Source organism: Notamacropus eugenii, chromosome 6 (assembly GCF_028372415.1).
Source record: "Notamacropus eugenii isolate mMacEug1 chromosome 6, mMacEug1.pri_v2, whole genome shotgun sequence".
In the NCBI taxonomy this organism is placed as follows: domain Eukaryota; kingdom Metazoa; phylum Chordata; class Mammalia; order Diprotodontia; family Macropodidae; genus Notamacropus; species Notamacropus eugenii.
The window spans coordinates 203,754,264-203,780,960 of NC_092877.1; the positions used below are offsets into that span (position 1 = coordinate 203,754,264).

At 36.5% G+C, this 26,697-nt stretch overlaps 1 protein-coding gene across 2 annotated transcripts in view; it reads left to right on the forward strand.

The window, feature by feature from the left end:
- The first annotated feature begins 7,372 nt into the window (after positions 1 to 7,372).
- The window catches only part of LOC140511192 (sulfotransferase 1C1), a 28,874-nt gene continuing 9,549 nt past the window's right edge, over positions 7,373 to 26,697 (forward strand). The window contains exons 1-5 of one of the 2 annotated variants that reach the window (XM_072620207.1): positions 7,373 to 7,544; positions 14,864 to 14,992; positions 16,678 to 16,796; positions 22,619 to 22,745; positions 24,136 to 24,230. In XM_072620207.1, the coding sequence (XP_072476308.1) occupies positions 7,373 to 7,544; positions 14,864 to 14,992; positions 16,678 to 16,796; positions 22,619 to 22,745; positions 24,136 to 24,230 (642 nt within the window). The remainder of the gene's footprint in view (positions 7,545 to 14,863; positions 14,993 to 16,677; positions 16,797 to 22,618; positions 22,746 to 24,135; positions 24,231 to 26,697) is intronic. The other variant, XM_072620208.1, reaches the window with a different exon arrangement.

The following is a 26,697-nucleotide window of genomic DNA, read 5'->3' on the forward strand; positions in this document are numbered from 1 at the left end:
GGAGGAAAAGGACCAGAATCATCCTCAGGGGCAGAATCTCTAGCAGGGAGGATCCCAGATCCCTCAAACCACAAGCAGCAAAGAAAGCTTCAAAGGTCAGTGTGGGAGGGCTTTCCCAGCTGGGCAAGAGGGGAGTGGGGTCCCCCCAGGACTGGTTCCAGGTGGTGTCAAAGGTGGCAGGAGCAGCAGCAGCAGTGGGTATTGGGTGGCTACGGTGGCCATGGAAGCAGCCTGGGTTCTTTGGCTGAGAGTCTTAGCTTAAAGCCTCTGGGGGAATGGACCAGCTGCTCTGAACCTCAGCCCTGAGTGGTGGCCCCACCCTCACCCAAAGCCTCTAGGGGAATTGAGCAGCTGATCTGAATCTCAGTCCTGAGCACGGGGGGTGGGGGGGGGAGGAGCCCTAGGACCCTCCTCTTGACATGGGCTCAGGTTATAGAAGAGCTTGAAAAGCTAGCCAGCGGCTTGCTAAAGGAGAACCAAAAAAATGCTGAGGAAAATAACATTTTTAAAAATAGGCTAAATAACACCTTTAAAAATAGGAAAAAGTGGTCCAAAAAGTCATTGAAGAGAAGAAAATTTTAAAAAACAGAATTAGCCAAATGGAAAAGGAGGTTCAAAAGCTCATTGAACAAAATAGTTCTTTAAAAATGAGAATGGAGTTCAGGGAAGCTATTGACTATACAATAAACCAAGAAACAACAAAACAAAACCAAAAGATTGAAAAAATAGAAGATAATATGAAATATGTCATTGCCAAAACAACTGACCTGGAAAATAGAGACAGACAATTTTTAAAAAAAAATAGGAGAGATAATTTAAAAAGTATAGGACTACCTGAAAGCCATGATCAAGAAAAGAGCCTAGACATTATCTTTCATCAAATTATCAAGGAAAACTGTCCTGATATTCTAGAACCAGAGGGCAAAATAAATACTGAAAGAATCCACTGATCACCTCCTGAAAGAGACCCAAAAAGAGAACCTCCTAGGAGTATTGTGGTCAAATTTCAGAGTTCCCAGGTTAAGAGGAAAATATTGCAAGCAGCTAGACAGAAACAATTCTAGTATTGTGGAAATACAATCAGGAAAACACAGGATCTGGCAGCTTCTACATTAAGGGATCGAAGGGCTTGGAAAAAGATATTCCAGAAGTCAAAGGAACTGGGAATAAAACCAAAAACCACCTACCCAGCAAAACAGAGTATAATACTTCAAGGTAAAAAAATGGTCATTCAATGATATAGAGAACTTTCAAGCATTCATGATTAAAAGACCAGAACTGAAGAGAAAATTTGACTTTCAAACACAAGAATCTAGAGAAGCATGAAATGGTAAACAGGCAAGAGAATTCATAAAGGACTTTCTAAAGCTGAACTGTTAACATTCCTATGTGGAAAGATAATTTGTAATTCTTGAAGTTTTTCTCAGCATTTGGGTAAGTGGAGGGATTATACACACACACACACACACACACACACACACACACATACACACACACACAGTACAGGTTGAGTTGAATCAGAAGAGATGATATCTATAATAAAAAGTAAATTAAATTAAGAGATGAGGGAGGAAAATATTGGGAGGAGAAAGGGAGAAAGGGAATGGGGCAGACTAACACTCATAAAAGAGATAAGAAAAATCTTTTTTAATGAAGGAGAAAAGGGAGGAGGTGAGAGGGGAAAAGTGAAGCTTACTCTCATCACATATGGCTTAAGGAGGGAATAACATGCTCACTAAATCTGGTATGAAAATCTATCTTACTGTACAGGAAAGTAGGGGAGAAGGGGACAACTGGGGTAAGGGGGATGATAGAAGGGAGGGCAAATGGGAGAAGGGAGTAACTAGAAGTAAACATTTTTGAAAAAGGACAAGGTCAAATGAGAGAATGGTAAAAAATGGGGGACACAGGGTAGGATGGAGGGCAATATAGTCTTGCACAACATGAATATTATGGAAGTCTTTTGCAGAACAACACATATATAGCCTGTATTGAATTGCTTGCCTTCTCAGTGGGCATAGGTGGGGAGGGAGTGAGAGAGAAATTGGAATTCAGTGTTAGAAGAGAATGTTGAGAAGTGTTATTACATGTAACTGGGAAATAAGAAATACAGGTAATGGTGTATAGAAATTTATCTCGCCCTACAAGAAAAGAGAGAAGCTGGGAATAAGGAAAGGGTGGGGTGTGATAGAAGGGAGGGCACATTAAAGGAAGGAGTAATAAGAATGCAAGGTGTTATGAGGTGGGGGGAGGGGAATTTTTTTTTAATTGCTTTGTTTAACACCATTTCTGGATTACAATGGTCACACAATTTTTATAATCTAAGAGAAATTCAGAAACACAATCTTAAAAATATAGTTTTAACATAAAATAATTTCAGATGGTATTATTTGCATTTCCAGAAATTATTGATCATATTACTTTTAGAAATTAAAATCACTTCAAAGGTAGCAATCACTTTAGAGTGAGATAATAATATTGCATGTAACATATACCAGTCATGTTATTCATTGTACAATCACTTTATCATTTTGACCTCATAACAACAATCATTATTATTATTACTTTTACAAATCAGGAAATGGATCAAACAGAGATAAAATAAATTTTTGCAACTGAAACAGAGAAGTGAAGCTTACCAAGAGCAGAGGAGCTGGTGTCCCAGAGGTGATTCTTGTAGGTTAGGGAACCACAGGCCTGATTCATCTACCTCTCCCTTTCCCCATAGCTGCAGTTTACTAAGCCTGAGGCAGTTTGCAGCTGGTGGGACAGGGTGGGCAGAATGAATAGGACCCAGGTGACATTTCCAAGCTTTACCTAGAAAGGTGGGCTAATAGTTGCCCAAGGGCACAGGACTGTTAGAATCACTGCCAGTCTGCAAATTGCTGCCCCTATACACTTCTCCTACATTCTCCTCTCTATAATTAGATCTTGGATGAGAGGGTTTAACATGAACTCTTGTGGTCATTAAAGAATCCCAGTTCTTAGATACTCTCTTAACTCTGAGAAGGAGTGGTGAATGCTAAATGATTAGATTTGGGAGGGGGGGTTTAACAAGGTGAGTTCCTGGAGCTACTCAAAACCTTAGGAGTTTTTTTTTCCCCAATAATTTTAAATTATCAGTTTCCAACTTTTTTAATGATTAATCTCACAACAAACAAATCTGCTAAAATGATTTTACCTAAGATGAACTAATTTCTCATTGTAGTTCCAGGTTGGCCAGACTGGAAGAACAAAGAAAAGTCTTAAAATTTTGTTTATTTTCCTAGCTGCAGCCCTTAGAAGTCTGGCTGCCTGCATTTTAATCTTACAAGTTAACAGACTCGTTCACAGCACACATGATATGAACAGGGACATATACTGACAAACAAATTGACAATTAATGACAGGGCAAACACAAACAGAGCTCACAATAAACAACGGAGAGAGGACAATTAAAAGCTTGTTAGAAATCTCAATCATGAATTGGCTATTATTATTCTGAGGAAAGGAGGTTGCAAGAATTCAAGACCTGACAGTAAGGGTGGATGGATCCTGCAATCTTTGCTCGGAGTACCCCTACTGTAGTTGGAAGGGTGGGAAGCCTTGGAGCCCTGAAGTTTCTGACTATCTTAAAGAAATAGCTCCCATGGGAACAGGTTCAGGCCTCTAGTTTGTAGGTGGATTGTAATCACCCACTTCAAGACCAGAGCCCTTAAGGGAAGGAGGAAGAGGGGAGGAAAGGAGGAAGAGGAGGCAACAAGCAACAAAGATTGAACAGAGATGTCCTCCTCTGGGCTAGAGTATATAGCAGAAGGCAAGTGGGGATGGAGATAGAGGCTAGGTGCCATCATCCTTCCCAGATCAGAGCCTGTAAGGGAAGGCAGGGAGGGTGAAGGAGGAGAGAGGGGGAATCTGGCTGAGGGAGTGAAAAGGGAAGGACAGGCTGGAGCCTTTGCAGTAGAGGGAGTTACCCAGTACTTGGCTGGTGCTGAAGCAGCTTTGGGAACCTTGAAGGGAAGAGACTTCTTGCTTTTGTTCTCCCTCAGCCATTTCAGCAAGTCCAAGATGAAACATTCCCACTGCTGACTAGATGTTTTGTTGGCCTTCAAACTTTATGTGGTTCTATGATAAAGCAACTTTGACTGGTCCAAAAGAGCCCTGTGGTGGCCAACATAACTTAGGGTTATCTTTGGTTGATTGACACTAGTGCTAGAAATACTTGTACTAATTTTCCTGAGAGCGATTGTCAGAGGAAACCTAAGTAATACAGAGCAATTTAACATGACTTGGTATCCTACCATAGAGTTAACTTAAAGGGAATTTGCATATCTCAACCAAACTAGTGGGATTCTTCTGGAAGCTAGGAATAGGAGGACTTACCCTGACCCCATCAAGGCTTAAGATTTCAGGAAAAAGAATCCTGAGGGCCTAAATCAGTTTCAATCCACACAACACAGCACCATAACTGTCAACCTGAAAGTTTGGTTAAGAAAAGGCAACAGGCTAAATGCATATGTATTTGTTATTATTACTATTCCCTTTAAAGTTAACTGTACATGGATCCACAGAGCTAGGATTAGACCTGGCTACCTAATACCAGAAATTGGCAGGTTTAAATCTGATTTAGGACAATCCCAGATGGTCTGTGTCCTTCAGATTTATGGTCTTCATGACTGATTAACTAGACCATTAGAAAAGAATTTCTTAATTGCATAGGTTGTAAATACAATAAGATAACAGAGTTTGACAAAGTTTCAATTGAAATTATGACCCAAGATGTCTGTGTTTTCTTTACCATTAACATACCATAACATAGTATATGTCCTCAAAATATTAAAATATGTATTCCAGATAGTATCTTGTGTTAAGGGTCTCTTAAGGAATGCTAAGTCAACTCTATCTGACTTTGTTGACATAGGAAGAGGCATTCTCTGAGTTTGTTCAGAGAACAAAGAGACTTAGCTCCAGGCTCTTCTTAATTCAACTCTGGCCCTTATTAAAGTACAAAATTTATATTAGATTATCAGTATCTAAATAAAGTACTCTGACCGGCTCCTTGGAAGTGTGACATTAGAAGACATCTTTTCTCTTCTTGTTTTTACATGATGGATATGAACCAGTCATATGAGAAATAACAAAAGTGTCATATTACAGTAACACACAAAGCAGTTGCAATGCTATCCAGTTATGACTGTGTCACTAGAATTTGCCTTGCACTGAGGAAGAGTGAGAAGTGAGAACACTACATACAATCTCATTCAAGCTATTCAACACTGCTGTTGTAGCACAAAAACAGCCATAAAAAATAAGTAAATGAATGACTGTAGTTGTTTTTCTATAAAATTTTATTTATGGACAATGGAAATTGAATTTCACATAAATTTCATAATTCACAAAATACCATCTCCCGTTTAACTGTTTTTTAGACATTATAATTTAATTATTTTTTAAAGTGGGCCATGGAAATGCAGGCTTTGGCTCCAAACCATAGTTTGCTGATTCATGGTTTAGTGGAAAGAACACTGGACTTATTATGGAATAGAAAGACTTGAATTCAAGTCCTGGTTCTGTCACTTCCTCCCCATGTGACTTTAGACAAGTCATTGAATTGTCTCATATATAAACCCAACAGGCTGGACTTAGAGGAGCTCTGAGAACCTTTCCAGTTTTAAAACCCTAACCCACCTAGACAAAGTCCATGACTGACCACAGTCCTGACTAGGAATATAAACTAGAAAAGGACGTTTCTTATGTGTTGAGATGGGGCAGGTGAAGGGAAACAAATTGGCAAGTGGAATGCAGTAGACTAGTGAGGCAAGTTCATCAAGTGTAAAATGCTTCCTTGTTGGAGGATGAATGAGCTGCCCACTTCAAAATAAGATATATCTATCTGTTTCTATCTCCTGTCCCACATCTTGGGACCTTACAAGTAGTAACAGGAAAAATTGGAATTTTCCAAATCAAAACAAGAAACAGGTGTGGCAGATCATTTTTCCTTTCAACAATACCAGCATTCCACCCATGATTGGGGGAAGGAGCATTTTGTAAAACCAATATAACCAAAGCCAACATAACATTTTGCAAAACCAGCATGTGTGAAGGAGAGTAACCACCTGTGTGACAGGATTTGAGGGGAGCTTAGATACTACTAAAATGGTTTCCTTCATTGACCAAAACAGTGCCTAAAGTTCCTACCACTGGAGCTTATTTTTTACAATGAGGTATTTCTAAGCCCAAAAGGCCCTTTTGAAAACCTGAATATGTTGTCTAAGCAGGAAAAAAAAAGAGCAAGAGAAGTAAGTGAAGTTTAAAGAAGTGAAAGGAGTAAGAAATGAGAAAAAGGAGTACAGGAGTAGAATTGCCTGGCAATTAATTAATTATTAATGCAGATTAATCAATCAGTACACACTTTGGCTTAACTGAACATCGCAGAAGAATTTAAGGGCTGGGACAAAGCAAATCCAAGTTTAAAGGGAGGGGCAAAGAGAAAAGAGAAAAATTTAAGACATGGAATACTGGTTGAGGAGGGAAGACTGGTTGGGTAAGGCAACATGAAATTACTGAGCTCAGGTAAGTACAGGGTCAAAGAAGGGAGAGCTGATGATAAAAGTGGAAAAAGGAGCACAAAGGATAAAACTTGTTTTCTGAATCAATTCTTAGATTTTTAACGTATCAATTTGAATTTACATGAATTACTGAAATAAGAAATATGGTTCATATTCTGTCTCTGATACTTATAGGCCCTTAGCCAACTCACTTAACCTCAATGGGCCTTATGTTTCACATTTATAAAAATAAAGTTAGACAGTTTTTTTTTCTACCATAGAATCCATTTTTAATTTTTATAATTTTCTTCATTTGTCTAAGAAAACTGAGACCCGGAGAGACTTGTGTAAAGTCACATAGCTGCTTAAAAGCATGTGTGTGTGTGTGTGTGTGTGTGTGTGTATTTGTGTATGTGACACACAAGCATTCACATACACACACATATATACACACACCTAAATAAACATACATATAAGCATGAGACATTGCATTCCTTTTCTTTTTAAGACTTATCTGCAATTGCAAAAGGAAATTTTTTGAAAGCCTGGGCACCATGTGTAGGTCAGCCCCAAATCTAGCCTGCTGGACAATATCTTGGTCTCCTGACTAGAAAACCCTTCAACCAAACAAGAGTTATACTGTTCTTCTTAAAATTATAGAAATAGTTTACAACTATGACAAGTCTAGCTTCTCATTAGGTTTGCATTTTTAAAATTGTTGAAATTGCCCTACAAAACCTCCTGCGTCATCAACAAACAGTAAAAAAGGGATTGTTGCAATTGACTATAGAAAAAACAACTAAGATGCACATTTTCTTTAAGCATTTGGCAAGTCTCATCACACAATGTCCCTTGAGAAGATGAAAGAACTCCAACTGAATGAAGAGTTCCTAAATTCAGAAACCAAAGAAATCAATGGAATTCTCATGGCCAAGATGATAAGTGATAATTGGGACAAAATTTGGAACTTCCAAGCCAAGTCTGATGATCTACTCATTGCAACGTATGCAAAAGCAGGTAGGTATGTGGAAATCAAAGTAATAGGGATAAATCTAGCTTTATCAATTCAGGAGGAATAGGTTTCTAATTGACTTCATGTTTATTTCAGCCTTGGCCCTGAGCAAAACAACAAATACTGTCCTATTGGCATTTCTCATGCCCACCAACCCCCAAAAATCTGTGTTTTCCATCTAACACTCACTTAAGCTCTCCTTAATTTAGGGAATGAGACACATTAAAAAGAAAGAAGAGATATGGAGAAATAATTTTGGAATAAGAAACAGTAGAGGATGAGGCTTAGGATAATAGTTGAAACATACATGGGAGAGTTCAGTAACCAGGGGGTAGCATATTGGGCTCCTTAGAAGAAGGGGAGTGGAGGTTGAGATGAGGAAGCAAAAAGCAGAAGGGGCCTACCTGCAATTTTCACTAAATTAGATTTTGGAATTAATATGAATCTATTGTACAAGACAGCTGTGCTGTATTTTCCAGAATAAAATAAAGATAACCAACATCAGCCTAGCTTAAATAACCCTACTCCTAATGAGTGATGTTTGGGAGAGATTAGAAAGGGTTGCCTTTTTGTGGCTGGTTGGATACTATTGTGCTTCTGTCATGGTCATCTGACCTTTCACATTTGAGAGGGAAGGTATTAACATTTGGGGGATAAGAGAAGACTTCATGTGCAAGATGATGCTAGAGCTGTATCTTACAGGCAGAGAGAGCCTCTACGAGGTGGACTTTAGGAGGGCATGTGTAGCATGATGGAATGTCAGAACTGAAAGAATGCCAGTTTGGTTGGGTCACACAACACCAGTGATGGTGTACTGTTCAATAAGACTGGAAAAAATAGGTTTGGCTCAAATTGTGTAAGCCTTAAAGGTCAAAAAAGAAAAAAAGGTTTTATTTTATCCAAGTAATAAGAAGACACTGAGGCTGGATGAGTCAGGAAATCACACGGGCAGCTTAATGCAAACACAAATTTACTTTAACTGCAGTGTGGAAGACTGATTGTAATAGGGAGAAATTTTAGGTGGGGAGACCAATTTGTTGGCCTTTGCAATAATCTAGGTGGGAGTTGAGGAGGGCCTGAATTAAATGGGTAGAGAAAAGGATGTAAGTCAGAGGATGGTCCTGTTTTCATTACCATCACTAAAAGGAAAAGCCTGTTTAGAATGGACCAACAACTCCTCACCTTCTGTATTCTTGATGCTGATAAAGTCACTGTTAGAGGTAAGACTCCAACTAGGCTCTTCCTGGCATCCGGGCCAGTTCCATATCTAAAATGTCACAGCTGCCTCTAAGGCATGTAAAGCACTATGCAGAACATTAATTATAAATTATTAATAATCCCATGGACTGCTACCTGATATGACAGCTAGCTACAAAGGAAAACCTCTCAACGAAGACAGCAAAATGTGACCAAGGAAGAGACAAAATATGCTGGAATTATCTTTTTCTTCTTGCAGCAAAATGTGTATCATTCTTCTTTGATCCAATGAATGGACAATGAGTTTCCGCTATGAGGAATATGAGTTTCCTCTATGAGGAATATATGTATGTATATGTATATATGTATATATATATATAATTCCCTTTCCCCCTCTCAGTTCCCAGATTTACAAAATGAAAACATAGTTGTTGTTGCTTTCTTTTATCTACAAACCAAGATATGCCCTTAGAACACATCAGGACTCTCTGAGACCCAACCCCTCAGGGACAATTCATTACACCATCACTTCCCACAGGAGATGACTTTACCAATCCCATAATTGTTGTAGCCTGATGGAGTCTACTCTGTCTGTGTTGGCCAAAGCCACTCTCATAAATCAATAGTGACCAGAAGTTCAAAAGAAAGTTATGGGTATATGAAAGCTGATAATAAGGAAAAAAATTACATGAAAAAGTACAGTCAAGTAATTTTTCTCTCTTTTATGCTCCTTCTTCTGACTTCTTGAAAGTGAAAAGCTTTCTTTTCCATCCTCTTACCACTTCCATTCAGGCTTTGCCAGTCTATATTTAAAGAGTAAACTAAATACATCATTTTTTTTAAAAAGATGTCAGGGAAGTTTTGCTGCTCTATTTTTTAAAAAATCTAACACATTAAAAAAAGAATAAATCAAGTCAGAATCTTCTTAGTGGTCTAAAAAAATTATGTGCAAACAAATTTGCATTGCAAACTCACCATCTACAGTAAGTTTTCATGAATTTGGAGGCATTCAAGAATATAGCACAAGGCTCTCCACAGTCTAGCTCCCACCTTAAACACCATTGAATTTTTAAATTTTTTTTTTCCACTTATCTTCTAAACAATCCTCACCTTTTCCCGATCAAGTTAGATTACTGGCCATTTCCCCAAAAGTCACCTTGTGCCTTTGTTCCTATTGCTTCCTCCTTCTCTTGGAATACCTCTCTCCCACTATCTCCTAAAATTTCCCTATGGAAAGCATACTCATTAGTCAAGACCAACACCAAAAGCTGGCCATCCCCTTGAAGCCTGCCATGATCACAACTGTGTAAGACCCAGGTGACCTTGGAAAACTGAATTGTTGTAAGTGTCCACTGCTATCTCTAAAATGAGATGTTTGGATTAGATGGTCTCAGAATTCCTTTCTGTATCTAGATCCATGTTCCTGTGATCTTTCTTTCCCTCAAGAACAATGAAGTTCTTTGCTTGTGCTACTGTGAGTATCATAGCCTCAGAGAAAGAAAGGTCTTCACAGTCATTCAGTTTAACTACTTGTAACAGCAATGACCCTGGCATACACAGGAGGGCCTGCTGTACAGATTCTATGATTTGGTTTTCTTTTTTTTTCATTTTTTAAATTATTAATTTGTTTTCTGTTTTCTACAACCACTTCCATAAGTCTTAGATTTACTCCCCCTCCTTATCTGAGATGGCATACATTCTTATAAGGGTTCTATACACATATTCTTATTAAACACATTTTGCACATTAGTCATGTTGCATACAAGAATTAAAATGAATGGGAGAAACCATGAGAAAAAAAAACAGAAAAAAACATAACATAAGAGAAAATATTCTGCTTCATTCTGTGTTCCAATTCCATAGTTCTTTCTCTGGATGTGAATGGCATTTTTCCTCAAGAGTCCTTTGGGAATGTTTAGGTCCTTGCATTGCTGTGAAAGGCTGTCTACCAGAAAAAATTCCTCCCACACTGTGGTTGTTAATGTGCACAATGTTCTCCTGGTTCTACTCATTTCACTCATCACTTATATGAAGCATCACTTCATATAAGTCCTTCCAACCCTCTCTAAGTCTTCCTATTCATCATTTTTAATAGTATTCCATTACATTCACATACTACAACTTGTTTAGCTGTTCCCCAATTGATGGTCATCCCCTTGATTTCTAGTTCTTGGCCACCACAAAGACAGCTGCTGCAATTATTTTTGTACATGTGGGATCTTTTCCCATTGTTATGATCTCTTTGGGACATAGTCTTAGAAGCAATATTGCTGGGTCAAAGGGTATGCACATTTTTGTAACCCTTTGGGCATAGTTCCAAATTGCTCTCCAGAATGGTTGGATCAGCTCACAGCTCCACCAACAATGAGTTAGTGTTCCAACTCTCCCATATCTTCTCCAGCATTTATCATCTTCTTGTTTTGTCATGTTAGCCAATCTGATAGTTGTGTGATGTTATACCTCAGAGTTGTTTTGATTTGCATTTCTCTAATTAGTAGTGATTTAGAAAATTTTTATATGGTTATGGACAGCTTTAATTTTTTCCTCTGAAAACTGCCTGTTCATTTCCTTTGACCATTTATCAATTAGGGAATGACTTGAATTCTTGTAAATTTGACTCAGTTCTCTATATATTTTAGAAATGAGACCTTTATTACAGACACTAGTTGCAAAAATTCTCTCCCAGTTTTCTGCTACCCTCCTTGCATTGGGTTTGTTTGTGCAAAAACTTTTCTATTTAATGTAATCAAAATTATCCATTCACACTTCATAATGTTTTCTATCTCTTGCTTTTCATAAATTTCTCCACTCTACATAAATCTGACAAATATACTATTCCATGTTCCCCTAATTTGTTTATAGTATCAGTCTTTATACCTAGATCATGTATCCATTTGACCTTTATTCTTGTACACAGTATCAGGCCAATGCCCACACTGTTATCTGGTTTTCCCAGTAGTTTTTGTCAAACAGTAAGTTCTTGTCCCAGAAACTGGGATCCTTGGGTTTATCAAACAGTAGATTGCTGAGTTCATTAACTACTGTGTCTTGAGTATTCCACTGATGTACCCCTCTATTTCTCTCTCATTTCTCTTCTCAGTTTTTCTTCCACCTCTCTAACTTGATTTTCAAAATCCTTTATGAGCTCTTCCATGGCCTGAGACCATTAAATATTTATTTTGGATGTTTGGGATACAGAAGCCTTGGGTTTTATGACTTTCCCTGATGGTAAGCATTGTTCTTCCTCATCCAAAAGGATGGGAGAAGATATCTGTTCACCAAGAAAGTAATCTTCTATAGTCTTATTTTTTTTTCCCTTTTTTGGGCATTTTCCCAACCAGTTACTTGACTTTTGGGTCCTTTGTCAAGAGTAGGGTATACTCTGGGAATCTGTAAGATCTCAGTTCCTCCAAAGTGGCACAATCAAGAGTGTACACTGGTCTGGGAGCAGGGAGATTTTTGTGCCCAGAATCTTAGCAGTGTCCTCTCCACAGCCACCTGGCCTCCATATCCACCAAGCCAGCACTGGGGGCTGAGATTGAGATAAACTGCATGGGCAGGGCTGCCATTCAGTATGAGATAAAGATCAGCTCCCTCAGGGCCTCTATACAGGGCTGAGGTAAGAATCAGCTCCTCAGTGCCCCCAGGGTTTTCACAATCCAAAAATGGATGTGGGCTGCTGTAGGGGCTGCCATGGAAACTGCTGCCACCTGCTGATGTGGCCTCTGTGGCTGCTGCCTGAGGCCAGAGCTATGGAAAGGCCCTTTTTCATTCCTGGCCAGTTGAAAAAACCCTGTCACTGACCTTTGGTGCCTGTGGGTTGAAGGATCTGTGAACCGCTGCTACTGGGACTGGGGATTCCACGACTAGAGATTCTGCCCCTGAGGGCTGTTCTCGAGTTGTGCCATGCAACCAAGGCTGGGCTGGGCTCTACTCCGTGTCCAGTGCAGCAGACATTTCCCATGGACCTTTCAGGTCACCCTGGGCTGGAAATCTCCCCCACTCTGTTGTTATTCACTTCTGCTGCTCCAAAATTTGTTGAGAGTCCCTCTCTATAGGTATTTTATGGGCTATGTGGTGAGATCCTGCATATGTGTGTCTTTCTACTCTGCAATCTTGGCTCCTCCCCCCTACCCCTCTATTTCTTAGCCAGTACCAGGTGGTTTTTGATGATTGCTGCTTTATAAAACAATTTGAGATCTGGTAGGGCTGGGCCACTTTCTGCAGCATTTCTTTTCATTAATTCCCTTGAAATTCTGGACCTTTTGTTCTTCCAAATGAATTTTGATATTATTATTTTCTAGCTCTAGAAAATAATTTTCTGATAGGTTGATTGGTATGGCACTAAATAAGTAAATTAATTTAGGGAAAATTGTCGTTTTTGTTATATTAACTCTGTCTTCCCTTGAGCAACTGATGTTTTTCCACTTCATTCTGACTATTTGTGTGAAAAGTGTTTTGTAATTGTGCTCGTATAATCCCTGGGTTTGTTTTGGCAGGTAGATTCCCAGACATTTTATAGTGTCTACCATAGCTTTAATAGGGATTTCTCTTTCTATCTCTTGCTGTTGTGGTTTGTTAATAACATATAGAAATGCCGATGATACGTGTGAGTTTATTTTGTAACCTGCAAACTGCCAAAGTTGTTCATTATCTGTAGTTTTTTTTTACTTGATTCTGTCAAGTGTCATCATATCATCTGCAAAGAGTGTTAACTTGCCTATTCTAATTCTTCAGTACATTTTTCTTCTCTTATTGCTAAAGTTAGCATTTGTAGTACTCTATTGAATAACAGTGGTGACAATGGACATCCTTGTTTCATCCCTGATCTTACTGGAAATGCTACTAACATATCCCCATTGCATATAATGTTTGCTGATGGTTTTAGGTAGATACTGCTTATTATTTTATGGAAGGCTCCATTTATTCCTATGCTCTCCAGTGTTTTCAATAGGAATGGAGTTATATAAACACTTCCAATGAGTAAAACTCAAAATAAAATATCACTTCAGAGTGCATTTCCTTTTCAGAGCCAGAGGGCACCATTACCCTTGAGAACCAGTGCCTCATTAGAAATTACCAGAAACTGTGGGCCTTCCTACAAAACAAATCTCTTCTAATCAAGCTTTCCTTAATGGGTATGCCTTTTAGTGAATGGGGAAGATTGTTAGCTCTCATTAACATAATTAATATCATAACACTTCATTTTATAGATGCCTTGTCTCTTATTTATTTTTTTTCTTTAAAAATAGATAACAAATGTGATTTCATCTTTGTAGGGAAGTCCCAATATGGAAACTATCTTCATTGGTACTGGTAAATAATATGTCTGAGACTTGACCAGGGCACAGAACAGTCAGGTGCCTTAGCTATAGTCACAAAGTGTGTGCCAGATGAAGCATTTGAACTCAGGTCTTCTGGCCTCCAATAGCACTGCTCTTCACTATATTTTGTTTCCCCCCTCATTTTATAAAACTCTTTTACCAGTTACTTTTTTATGAGGAGAGACATCCTCCTAAGCTCCTTGAGGACAAGAAATGCCTAATTAATGTCTTTCCATAAACAATGCCCTAACAGTCTTTTCCTTAAATGTGTTAGATATTTTCCTGCTTCTATGACTTTTTAAAAAAGTATTTATTACCCATTTCTAGAATATCAATCTTTACCTACTGAATTTTTGCCTTTCTTTAAAGTCAGATGGTGGTATAAATCATTTGCTGAAGATATCTGTCCCATCCTCCACCGTGGTTATGACCATCCCTTCATACAAGAGTTTGTTTTGCAGTTTTCGAAGTACTTTTAGAACTATTGTGTATTACTTATCTTGATGTTTTTTTGTCTTTTCCTTTCAGTAGACTGTGATCTTGTAACTAAAACACTGCATCTCCTCCAGATCCTAGTACAGTGCTTTAGACATGATGGGTTCTTATTAATTGGTTATTGAATGAATTGACTAAATCTTTTATTTCATAATATATGGATATTATTATTCATACTATTCATACTATATTTCTCATATAATGCCTTCTAGATAGCAAGGGCTTTCATTTGCTGAATGAATCCAAAGATTATGTAGGGCTATGCTATACTTTAAATAGGTAGACTTAAGAATAGTCAATTCTTTCAGGTACAACTTGGACACAAGAGATTGTGGATATGATCCAAAATGACGGAGATGTAGAGAAGTGCCAACGAGCTAACACCTTTGATAGACATCCTTTTATTGAATGGACTTTGCCTCCACCCCTCAATTCTGGTAAGTTTTCTCAAGTAAAATTGGATTGGCCTCAGAATTAGGATCCTGAAGCCATTAACCTCTTCTGATATAAAGCTCTTTCCAAAATCTCAATTCAGCCTCCCGTCTTAAAAATATGGGCCTATAGACAAGTATGACCCTCTTTTTTGCCACAGACTAATTACTCTTTACCACAGAAAATTACTCTTAAAAAGACTATTAATGAGTTCTTTTCTATTCTACTTAGCGATGCTTTTCAACTGCGTTGGTGAGGTTATCCCATTTATATTCAGAGGTATCATTGTTAAGTGTTTATGTACTTCCATCCAACTATCTTACATTTTTCCTTTCTTTAATCTCATTCCCTTCTTTATAAAAAAGAGACAGTAAATGGAAGAGAAGGTGTATACCTGACATTTGTGATCTACAAAGGAAACTGGATAAGTCTATTCTGTTGCAGTTCTTCTCTATCCTTTAATATATTGATAACCACAGATTTTTACTCTAAGAAAGTAACTCAAAGTTTATGCACTAGTTGTGGTAGTCCTGAAGCACCTTCTTTAAAATGAGAGTGCATTTGCCATTTCCATGTCATTGATAATACAAAAAGCACATGAGATTAAGATATAATAATAATGATTAAGGAAACAGGGAGGTCATCTTACTGCATTCTACAGTGTTTAGGGAACTACAACTTATGCTTAAACGGATCATATAGAGAGCAATACATGTGTATGTTTGTGTGTATGTCTATATGTATTATGCATGTGTCTGTTTACATATTTACATATGTATATGTATGTACATACACAGATAGATAGATAGATAGATAGATAGATAGATAGATAGATAGATAGATAGATAGATAGATAGATAGATAGATAGATAGCAGTATAGGTTAAGAAAATTGAAAGCATCTTAGAAAAAAAGATTTAAATCCCACCATGTAGCATGCTATCAACCATATATAACCCACCTAAGATTTTCAGTTTTAAACAAAAGTTTTTCCTTATTGGGAAGTAAACATTCTTGAACTAGGTTAAAGAACCTAATCAGCTTCCCACTACTACCACTGATTGTATAAGTTACTCCTCTCTGACATTATGCTAGCAGATTTGGATCTATTTGCAATTATATTAGAGACTAAATTTAATTATATCATTAAATTAGTGAAGTCTGAAATCACATAAATTTCTAGTCAGATTCAAAACCACTGAATTACCAGGATAATCATGTAATGCACTCAGGTCATAGGTCAGGGCTACTGAAATCTAACAAAACAAAAACAAATCTAATCAATCCCTTTCTATTCCTCATTCTGGGGTTCAATTACCACACTGGATAGCTAAACATTTCTCAGATTACATGTAAAGATACAGATCTCATATATTTCCCTAGTTCCCCAATCTACCTTATATCTAATTATGTTCAGCTTACATCAAGGAGCAGAGAACTATATGGTTCATGTTAACTATACCACTAGTGCTGCTGTGGACATTGATAGTAAATTATCTTCAGATTACAGCAGTTAATACATGTAAAGCACTTTGCAAGTCTTAATGCACCATATAAGTGCCAGCTATCACTATTATTGATATTCAGAAAGGAGGACAAGATAGTCAAAAATGATCACTTTATATAGAGTAAAAACTTTAGAATATCCGTGAAACAGTTACATAAAAACAAGAAAGCTGAGGTAATCTGAGTGACACTACACTATTTTGCAGGTCTGGATCTAGCTATTAAAATGCCTTCTCCAAGAACACTGAAAACACATCTACCTGTTCAGATGTTACCACCATCCTTCTGGGAACAAAATTCGAAGGTAAGATCAGCCACTAATTAAAATCTGCCTTGCTCACTATTAGCTTGTATTCTAAAGAATAGCAAGCAAGTCTTTTTTTTAAAAAAGAAGCTTCTAGGCTATGCATGGTAGACAGCTATACCTTCACCATGCCAAGAGTTTGCATCCAATTTTCATCATTCTGCATACTGAAAGTGAAGTTATCCAGTCTTCTCTCATGGACTGTCTTTGGGTCAGGTTCGTACTTTTCTTTATTCTTAACATTCTCTCTAAATCTGTATGTAGAAAAAAATTCAGAGGATGAGTGTGGAGGAAGAAGAAATTCCTGGTGACAAATACAACAAAATTTAGAAATATTTGCTTATGTACAGAGAGGTATCATGGTGAAGTCATAAAGGAGTAATGCTTAAAGTCAGGAAGACCAGTTTTCAAGTACCCTGGACAAATAAATAACTTAACCTCTCAGTACACCAGGCAACTTTCTAAGACTTGTTTGAAAAAAAAGTGGTAACCTGCAGAAGCAGAAAGAATTCCTTCACCTGAGCATTCTTAACCAACGAAATCACTTTTCAGTCCTTCTGTCTTGACTTGTGATCAGTCATTGGGAAGCAAATGCAATAGCTACTTCAAAATTAAGATATGAAGAGGTTTTTATGTTTTATTTAATTTAATATTAATTTTTTCAAATATCATGCATGTATTTTCTCTCCCTCATACCTTCACTTCTGAGTAAGAAAAAAATAAAACCCTTATAACAAATATATATAGTCAAGCAAAGCAAATTTTCTTATTTACTATGTTTAGAAATGTATGTCTCATTCTTCATCCATCAACTCTTCATTATGAATAAGCAACATTCTTCATCATTGGTCCTCTGGAAAGATGGTTATTCTTTGAATCTATACATCTCATCATTTCTTAGAGAATATTCTTATCCTATTGCATTCATACATGCTACTCTGTTCAGTGATTCCTCGATTCATGAACATACCCTTAGTTTCCAGCTCATGTCCACTAAAAAAGAACAGTTATCGATGTTTTTGTACATGAATTCTTTTTCTTTTTCCTTGACCTCTGTGGGACATAGGCCTAGTATTGGTATTCCAGAGTGAAATGACATGCATTGTTAGTAACTTTGGGGGAATAGTTTCAATTCTTTTCCCAGAACAGTTGTACAAATTTACAGCTCCTTCAACATGCATCTTTTTCCCAGAGTCTTTCCAACAATTTGTTTTTTGTTAACCTCACCAATCTGATGAGTGTGAAAAGGAAACTCAGAGCTGTTTCAATTGCCATTTCCCTCAATATTAATGATTTGAAACATTTTTGTATGGCAATTAATAGTCTGGATTTATTCCTTTGAGAATTGCCTGTTCATATCCTCTGACCATTTGTCAATTGTTAACTCCTAAAGAGGAAGCTGAAAGAATATCGGACATGGAATCTGAAGAGACTTGGATGCAAACACTGACACAAGTTAACTTTATGACTATGAGAAAGGCACTAAATTTCTCTGAGTCTCGGCTTCCTCATCAGTAAATTTGGGATAACAATACCTATAATATTCATAGTACTTAACTCAGTGTTGTTATATAAGTTTAATGAGATAATATATGTAAAGCAATATGCAAATGTCAGCTATTATTACTAGTTTGAGACCTAGATGCATGATATAAGCATCTAGAAATATACATGTACTTGTGGTTATTTGAATGAAAACTTCCTCATCATATACTGTAGCTTTAAGAGATCATATATTCTAACCTAGGAAACCTCTCTGACTCAGAGAAAAGCAGAGTGGTTTGCAAAGATCACACAACCAGTAAGTGGCCACTCTGAGATGGAACTGAATGTGATTGTCACCAATCTACACTGCATGAAAGAAGACAAACACATTCACATAGTAAAATATATAATCATGAAGGAGTAATTGGGCCAAAGAAGGCAAGGCATAAAGAAGCAGAAAGGAGGAAGATCTCAAAATCAGGATGTAAATTAAGATTAGAAGCCTAGTTTCCCAATTCCAAATCTAATCCTCTTTCCTGTGATACACTCTGCTTCTAAAGATCAGAGTTTAGTGGAGGAGTGAGACAGAATAATAGCCTCCCTCAGTAAAAATAAAGATGATTTTCATTAACGCATGAGGAGTTCTTTCATCTCTTCTTTGTGATTTCACTGAGTCAAAGTAGGTGATCCAATTCAACTCAGAAGGAACTAGGGAAGAATGTGAGGATAACATCTCTTCCCTCTCTCCTTCAGCCCAACCTTGCCCCCTTACCCAGCACCAATCCACATCCACTCCACAGATAAGTTGGGAATTATGAAACAGACATCTTTAGTGAGCCCATCATTCAACTAAGACTCTAAAGAATCTTCTTAATCCTATAACCATGGGGAAAGTTGTAGCGAAGTCTCACCTATAGTGTTGGAATTCATAATGAAGAAATTGTCAGATTTCTAAATTCTAAATACTTGGTTCCTCTTCAGGCTACCACTAGATATGTTAGCCAGAGGAGGAAGAAGTGGAGTACAAAGAAGTACCATCTAGCTACCTCATTATTCCTACTCCAAAAATCTAGAAAATACACCAGAATGAATTCTGATCAGAAAATCCAGAGAAAAGATCACATTGAGCTATTTTTTCAGTCCATGTCACCTTAGAAAGACAAACAAAAATATGGAAACATTGAAAGCTTATAGATTCCCAGACTAAATTGTCCCTGAGATCCTGGAATAACATAACACTGCATACCATATGAAAGCAGTAGACAGATCTGAAAGGACAAAAGTTCAGTCCAGACATCCTTCTCCCACTCCCAGAAATCCACAGAGCCCAGCTCTAATAAAAAGTCTAAAGTCAAAAAGTGGGCTTGTAGAATAAGGTTAATAAGTTAATAAGGAATCCCACCACAAAGATAATTATGTCTATAGAGAATCTGGGGTGGGGGTAGGGAAGCCCAGAAAGAGAGAATAAGTTGAGGTAGTCAAGCAAAGCCTCAAAAGCAAAAAATGCAGCATGGACAGAAGTTCAGCCAGAAGTCCTGGAAGATATAAAGCCAGAGCTGTTTTGCTTAAATGCTAAAAATCTTTTGAAAAAAATGAATAATATTAGAAGAGGAAAAATGAGAAAAGAAATTAAAATTATGCAAGATATTGAAAGAGAATTGACAAGTTGGAACAAGAGATAAGTACAAATTTTATCAAAACTTTACTAATGAAAACAACTTCCTGAACATTAAAATGAGCCAAAGAAAATCTAATGACTTTGTAAGACTTCAAGAAGCATCAAAGCAAAGTCAAAAGGCAGAAGAAATAGAAGAAAATGTCAGATTCAAATGAATTTAGAAGCAAATTCTACCAATTTTTTTAAAGAACAACTTATTCCAATGCCATATAAATTATTTGATAAAATATGGAAGAAAATTCCAGATTCATTCTATAACAAAAATATGGTCTTGGTTCCCAAATTAGGGAGAGTCAAAATAGAGAAAAATCACATAGACCAATTTCTTTAATGAATATTTATGCAAAAAGTTTAAACAAGATATTAGCAAGGAGACCATACCAACACATCAGCAATATATTTACATATAAATTAATAGGTGCCCATTAAACAACATGTACAGCAAAGACTACACATTATAGCCAGATTACATAAACTTATGACAGGAATGTAGAACTAGTTTAATATTAGGGAAAAATATAAACATAATTGGCCATGTTGATAACAAGAATAACAAAATTATATTATGGCAATACATACAGAAAAAAATTTTGACAAGATATTATACCCATTCCCTCGAAAGCATGAAAATAAGTTGAAAATATCCTTAATTTTATAAGTAGTGTCTATCTAAACCAAGAGCCAGAATTATTTGTAATGTGGATAACCTGGAAGCCTTTCCAATAAAGTCAATGGCAAAGCGAGATGTCCATCACCACCATTAATATTCTATATAGAGCTAGAAACTGAAACTATCACAAATAAGGAGAGAGAGACAGAGACAGAGACAGAGACAGACAGAGCGAGAGAGAGACAGAGACAGAGAGAGACAGAGACAAAGAAAACAAAATTATCACATTTGCAACTAATATGACAGTTTGCTCAATGAATCCTAGAGACTTAGTGAAAAAAACTAATTGGAACAATTAACAACTTCATCAAAGTTGCAGAATATAAAATTAACTCATGCAAATCATTAGCATTTCTGTACATTACCACCAAAGCTCAATGGGAAGAAATAGAAGGAGAAATTCCATTTGAAATAAATACAAATAGTACAAAATACTTGAGAGTCAAGACACACAGAAAGTACATAAACACAAATACAAAACATGAGTAAAGAAAGATCTAAATAACTGGAAAAAATAATTTTTTATGATAAGTGAATAGAACAAAATGACAATATTAAATTAAATCAGTACCATGCCAATAAAACAATAAATGAATACTTTATAGGACTAGAACTCTGAAAGGAGGACAAAGGTCAAGAATATCAAGAAAGTTAATGAAAAAGGGGGAAAGAAAAGGAATGGCAGTATCAGAACTCAAATTCAAAGTATAATACAAATCTTTAATCATTAAAATGATTTGTTGCTGAAGAAGAAATAGAAAGCATGATCAGTGGAACATATCAGTGTGTACACACACACACACACACACACACACGCACACACACAAAAACACACTTATGTATATGTATGCACAAATGAACATAGAAGATTATTGTTTAATAGATATAAAGATCCCAGATACTGGGACAAAAACTCACTATTTGACAAATTGTATTAGGAAAACTGGAAAACAGTCTATCAGAAACTAGATATAAACCAGCATATCAAGCCATATGCCAAAATAAAAACTCCAAATTGCCATATGATTTAGAAATGAATGTTGGTATTATATACAAAGTAGAGGAACATAGATGTCTATCAGGTCTGTGGTGGAAGAATTCATGACCACAAAAACAATAGGGAGGTTCACAGGAGGTAACATAGACCATTTTAATTGCATATTAAAAAAAATTGTACGAACAAAACTAATACAGTCAAAATTAAAAGAGAAGCAGGAAATTGGGAGGGAAATCTTTGTTGAAAACTTCTCTGATGAAGGTATTTTTATATGCTAAGCATTAGAAATTGTGGCAAATTTAAAAGAATTAGAGTCATTTGCCTATTAATTGTCAAAGAGTATGTATAGGGAGTTTTCAAATGAAGAATTAAAAGTCATCAGTAACCTTACTCAAAAAATGTTCTAAATCACTAATATTTAGAGAAGCAAAAATCAAATCTCCCACCAATGAAACTGGCAAAGTTGACCAAAAAGGGGAAAACGACAAATTGTGAAAGAGAAATATGGGGAAAGACATATATGAATGTGATGGAATACTATTGTATTCTAAAAGATGATGAAGGGGATCATGTCAGAGAAACCTGGGAAGACTTGTATGAATTAATGTACAATGAAGGGAGCAGATCCAGAAGAACAACTTATGTGAAGCAAGATAACTTTTAAAGACTTACCTCTAATAAACAAAACAATCAGGCATAATTCTGTAAGACTCATAATTTAACATACTACCTGCCTCCAAACAGAGAGAAGTGATAAGCTTAAAGTGAATACCGAGACATCATTTTGGATTTGCCTAATGCAAGAATTTATTTTGCTTAACTTTACATATTTGTAATGAGTTTTTCTTGCATTCTCAATGGGGTGGGCAGAGAATTCAGAGCTGAAATGAAATTGAATTAAAAAACAGTTTTTAAAAAAAAAAAAACCACATTCCTCTCTTTTCTTTTCCACTGCCTTTCATTGGCTTCAACTAAATCTGCTTCCTCTACAGATAATCTATGTGGCAAGAAATGCCAAAGATTGCCTGATATCTTATTACCATTTCTCAAGAATGAATAAAATGCTACCTGACCCAGGTACCTTGGAAGAATATATTGAGGAATTCATGAATGGGAGAGGTGAGAGGAACTAGATCTGTGGTCACTTGATTCATCTATCATCTGACATTAGCACTAACCAAAGGAGGCAGTTTTCTAATTGTATTTGTATACTGTTTTCATCAATATAATTAGACTTCCTCAAAAATCTGATTCTACAAACTATTCAAAGTGAATAAAAATTATTTATAACGTTTCTACCAAAATAATTTGCAGGTCAAGAAAAATTATTGAGAACCTACTATATGTAGAATATTTTCTAGAATATATGAAGCTACCATTTCCATAGTTATAGTAGTTTTAGTACTTCTGCTTGGATTAGTTACAACCATGTAGCCCTGACAAATCACTTAGTCTTTCTGATCCTTAATTTCTTCTTCTATAAAGCTAGGATCATATCTCTTATAACTTTATCTCAGGTGTTGAAAGGATTAAAAGAGTAGAAAGGTATTAACCTAGCATAGTATAAAGAACTTGTGCTCAAATTCTATGACTACATACTCCAATGAATTTAGGATGTCACTGATTTGAAGAGCTCATCCTTTGGTATAGATTGCAACTGATCCATCTTTTCATAATATCACCCTGTCTGTCCCTATATTACTCTAAGCATAAATAATATGGTCAAGGGCACAAAGGTAAGAATAAACATGAAGGATTGTCAAGAGCACAGTCTAATAAGTAGACACTTCTCTATATAGGTCGTTACTGAAGAATTAACACTGTTCCCACCATTGATATTATGATGCAGATAATGGAATATTTTTAATAAAGGAATTTTCAATGATTTTGACCTTCATTTCAACCTTCTTTTGGTATGTCCACATAAGTTCTGAAACTCATAAATCATAAAAATCTGATCATAAAAAACTGAAGTTGTTGGAGATCAAGTGAAGTATCTAGACTCTTTTAATAACTATACTGCTGGTAGGCAGCTACATAGTAAAGTGGCTAGGGTATCAGGCCTGGAGTCAGGAAGATGTGTCTTTCTGACTTCAAATCTGACCTCAGACATTTACTAGCTGTGTGACTCTATTTGCCTCAATTTCCTCATCTGTAAAATGAACTGGAGAAGGAAATTGCAACCACTTCAGTATCTTTGTCAAGAAAGCCCCACATGGGATCATGTAGAGTGAGACATGACTGAAATGACTCATCAATTCACTTACAGTACATATGTATTGTTATTTCTGGTACAAAGAACAATCTGGGATCCCTGTGATACTATTTCCTAATTAAATTTACTAAAAATTCTCATCTAGCCTTCCTGGTGATATATTCTTTTTAAGCAGTCAGTAAGGTCAACAACAGGGACTGAGTATGCACTTTGTCAGGCTGTAGAATATAAACCATCATTCTACAGTTAGCATAACTGCTGCTAACTATTCTGTGTCCTTTCATTCACCTCCAGTGCTCTGGGGCTCCTGGTATGATCATGTGAAAGGATGGTGGGATGCAAAAGAAAAACACCCCATTCTTTATCTGTTCTATGAAGACATGAAAGAGGTAGGTAACAGCTTAAATGTTCATGGACCCAACAAACTTTGTTGCAGAATTATAGAACCACAGTGAAAAGTGTCTTCAATACTAGAGAGTCCCAGGATGCCATTACAATGTCCCTGACAGGTGTTCATCCAACCTTTTCTTTAAAACCTCTAATGAGGGAGAGTTCACAGCTTAATAAGACAATCCATTTTATATTTCAGTTGTTTGAAAGACTTTGCTACATCAAGTCTATATCTGCCTCTTTTCAGTTTCTACACGTGGTTTCCAGTTCTGCCCTCTAGGGCCAAGCAGAATAAATACACTCTTTCTTCCAGTGATAGCCCTTCCCACACTTACACACAGGTATTATTTCCCTTCTTCAAGGAAAAGTAATTATTTCCAAGTTTCTAGAGTGATTTTTTAAGAGATTTTCTTCTGGAAAAAGGAAGCTTCCAACAAACATTCCCTGTTAGGACATTGAAAGATATTATCAAGATTTCTCACCAAATGCCTATGAATTGAATTTTTTCTTTCCATAATTTTTACCTCATTCTCTTATCAATTCCCTTTTCTCCCTTAATTGTGAGTTAACCAAATGTTTTCCATCATTAAATTTCCTTGGTCTAATACTCATCTAACAATTCATTTCTAATTTCTTATAGTCACCTTGTCCTACACTCTATATCACTCATTGCTTTTCAGATTATGAATGAATGAATAAATAATAAGTAGGCACCTACTATGTGTTAGACACTGTGCTGAGCACTGGGGATACAAACAAACAAAAATCAAGATAATCTTGCTCTCAAGTAGCTCTTTCCTACTTGGGGTAAAAGAGTGGGGAAGACAACATATAAAAGAGTTCACCTGCAGAGACATTTTAAAGAACCCAGAATCCTAAGGGTGCAGTGGTAGGGAAGTTGGTGGGGTAGAAACTGTGTCTATGAAGCTCTTAGAAGGAAGGGACTGTTTCTTTTTCTTTTTCTTTTTTTTTTTTTTTTTTGGTTTTTTGTGCTTTTTTTAAACTTTTATTCCTTAGAGCCCCACACAATAAGTGCTTAATGAATTTAATTGAGTTGAATCATGTGAAACAGTCTTCTTTGTCTACACATACTTGAATGGGTTTGATCCCAGTCATAAATCCCATGGATTCAATTTCATTAGTACTCATGAAACCAAGCAATATATACCTAAACAGAGTAGTGGAAGTCTTCCAAAGTGACAGTGACACTGCATCATTCACTCATTCAGCATGCATTTTTTTAAAGAGCCTATTATGTGTCTGTAATTATGTGGGGCACTAGTGATTCAAAGTCAGAACAAAAAATAATTCCTCCTCTAAAGAAGCTTATGTTTTACTGAGGTGAAACAATTAAAACCAAGACAAACACAGATAATTAAGTACAAAATATATGCAAATTTAGTACATAGAAGTGGAGTGGAATATAGGAGAATCCGAAGAGATGGGCAGGTTTACCTAAAAGAGCACAAATATTTTTTGTTGTTGTTCAGTCATTTTCAGTCATGTTCAACTCTTTGTGATACCACTTAAGGTTTTCTTGGCAAAGATACTTGAGTGATTTGCCACTTCCTTCTCCAATGGTAAACAGAGGTTGAGTGACTTGCCTAAGGTCGTACAGCTAGAAAAATGTCTGAAGTTAGTTTTGAATTCAACTCTTATTGACTCCAAACCCAGTACTCTATCCACTGAGCCACCTAGGTGCCTTTAAATGGTTCAGCCTTCATTAATATAATTTTATGTGACTATAACAGCTGTTAGAGTTAAAAAGATATTTTACTGTCCAATCCTTTAACTTGGCATTCAAGAGCTGCCACAATAGTCCCAAACTACGTTTTCTACATTGCTTCTCATTTTCCCCCTAAACCAATCTATTCTTCCAGCTAAATTAGTCTACTTAATATCTCTGAAAAACCCACATATCTTCCTATTTTTGTGGATTATTTCCTTCTGCTCCCTTGCTACTCTGTGACAGTTTCCTGTACCTTCAGAGCCTAGCTCAAGTCTCACATCTTATATTCAGTCTTCAAAAACCACCCTAGCCCTCTCTTTAGCTTCCTCTGAACCCCTGAAGCATCATTGTCTGTCTCATGTAGCCTGTTGTTCTCATTTTCCTTTTTATATAAATAACCTATTTCTTCAATTTGAAGTCATGTAAGCATCTTAGAATACACATCTGCCATGGCATCTTGGAAAGAGGATCAGTAAATGTTTATTCATCTGTTGAGTTGTGCTTATTTTAAAACTTTTCTTTATTTTTGCTTTTCTGAATGTTTTTTTTAAATTTTATTTGTTTTCAGTGTTCTACAATCAGTTCCATATAACTTAGATTTTTTCCCCTCCCTCCCCCTCCTTACACTCTACCTCCTCTTCTCTCCCTAAAACAGCATACAATTTTATATAGAATATACACATACATTCCTATTAAATACATTGTCAACTTAGTCATGTTGCATAGAAGAATTAAAA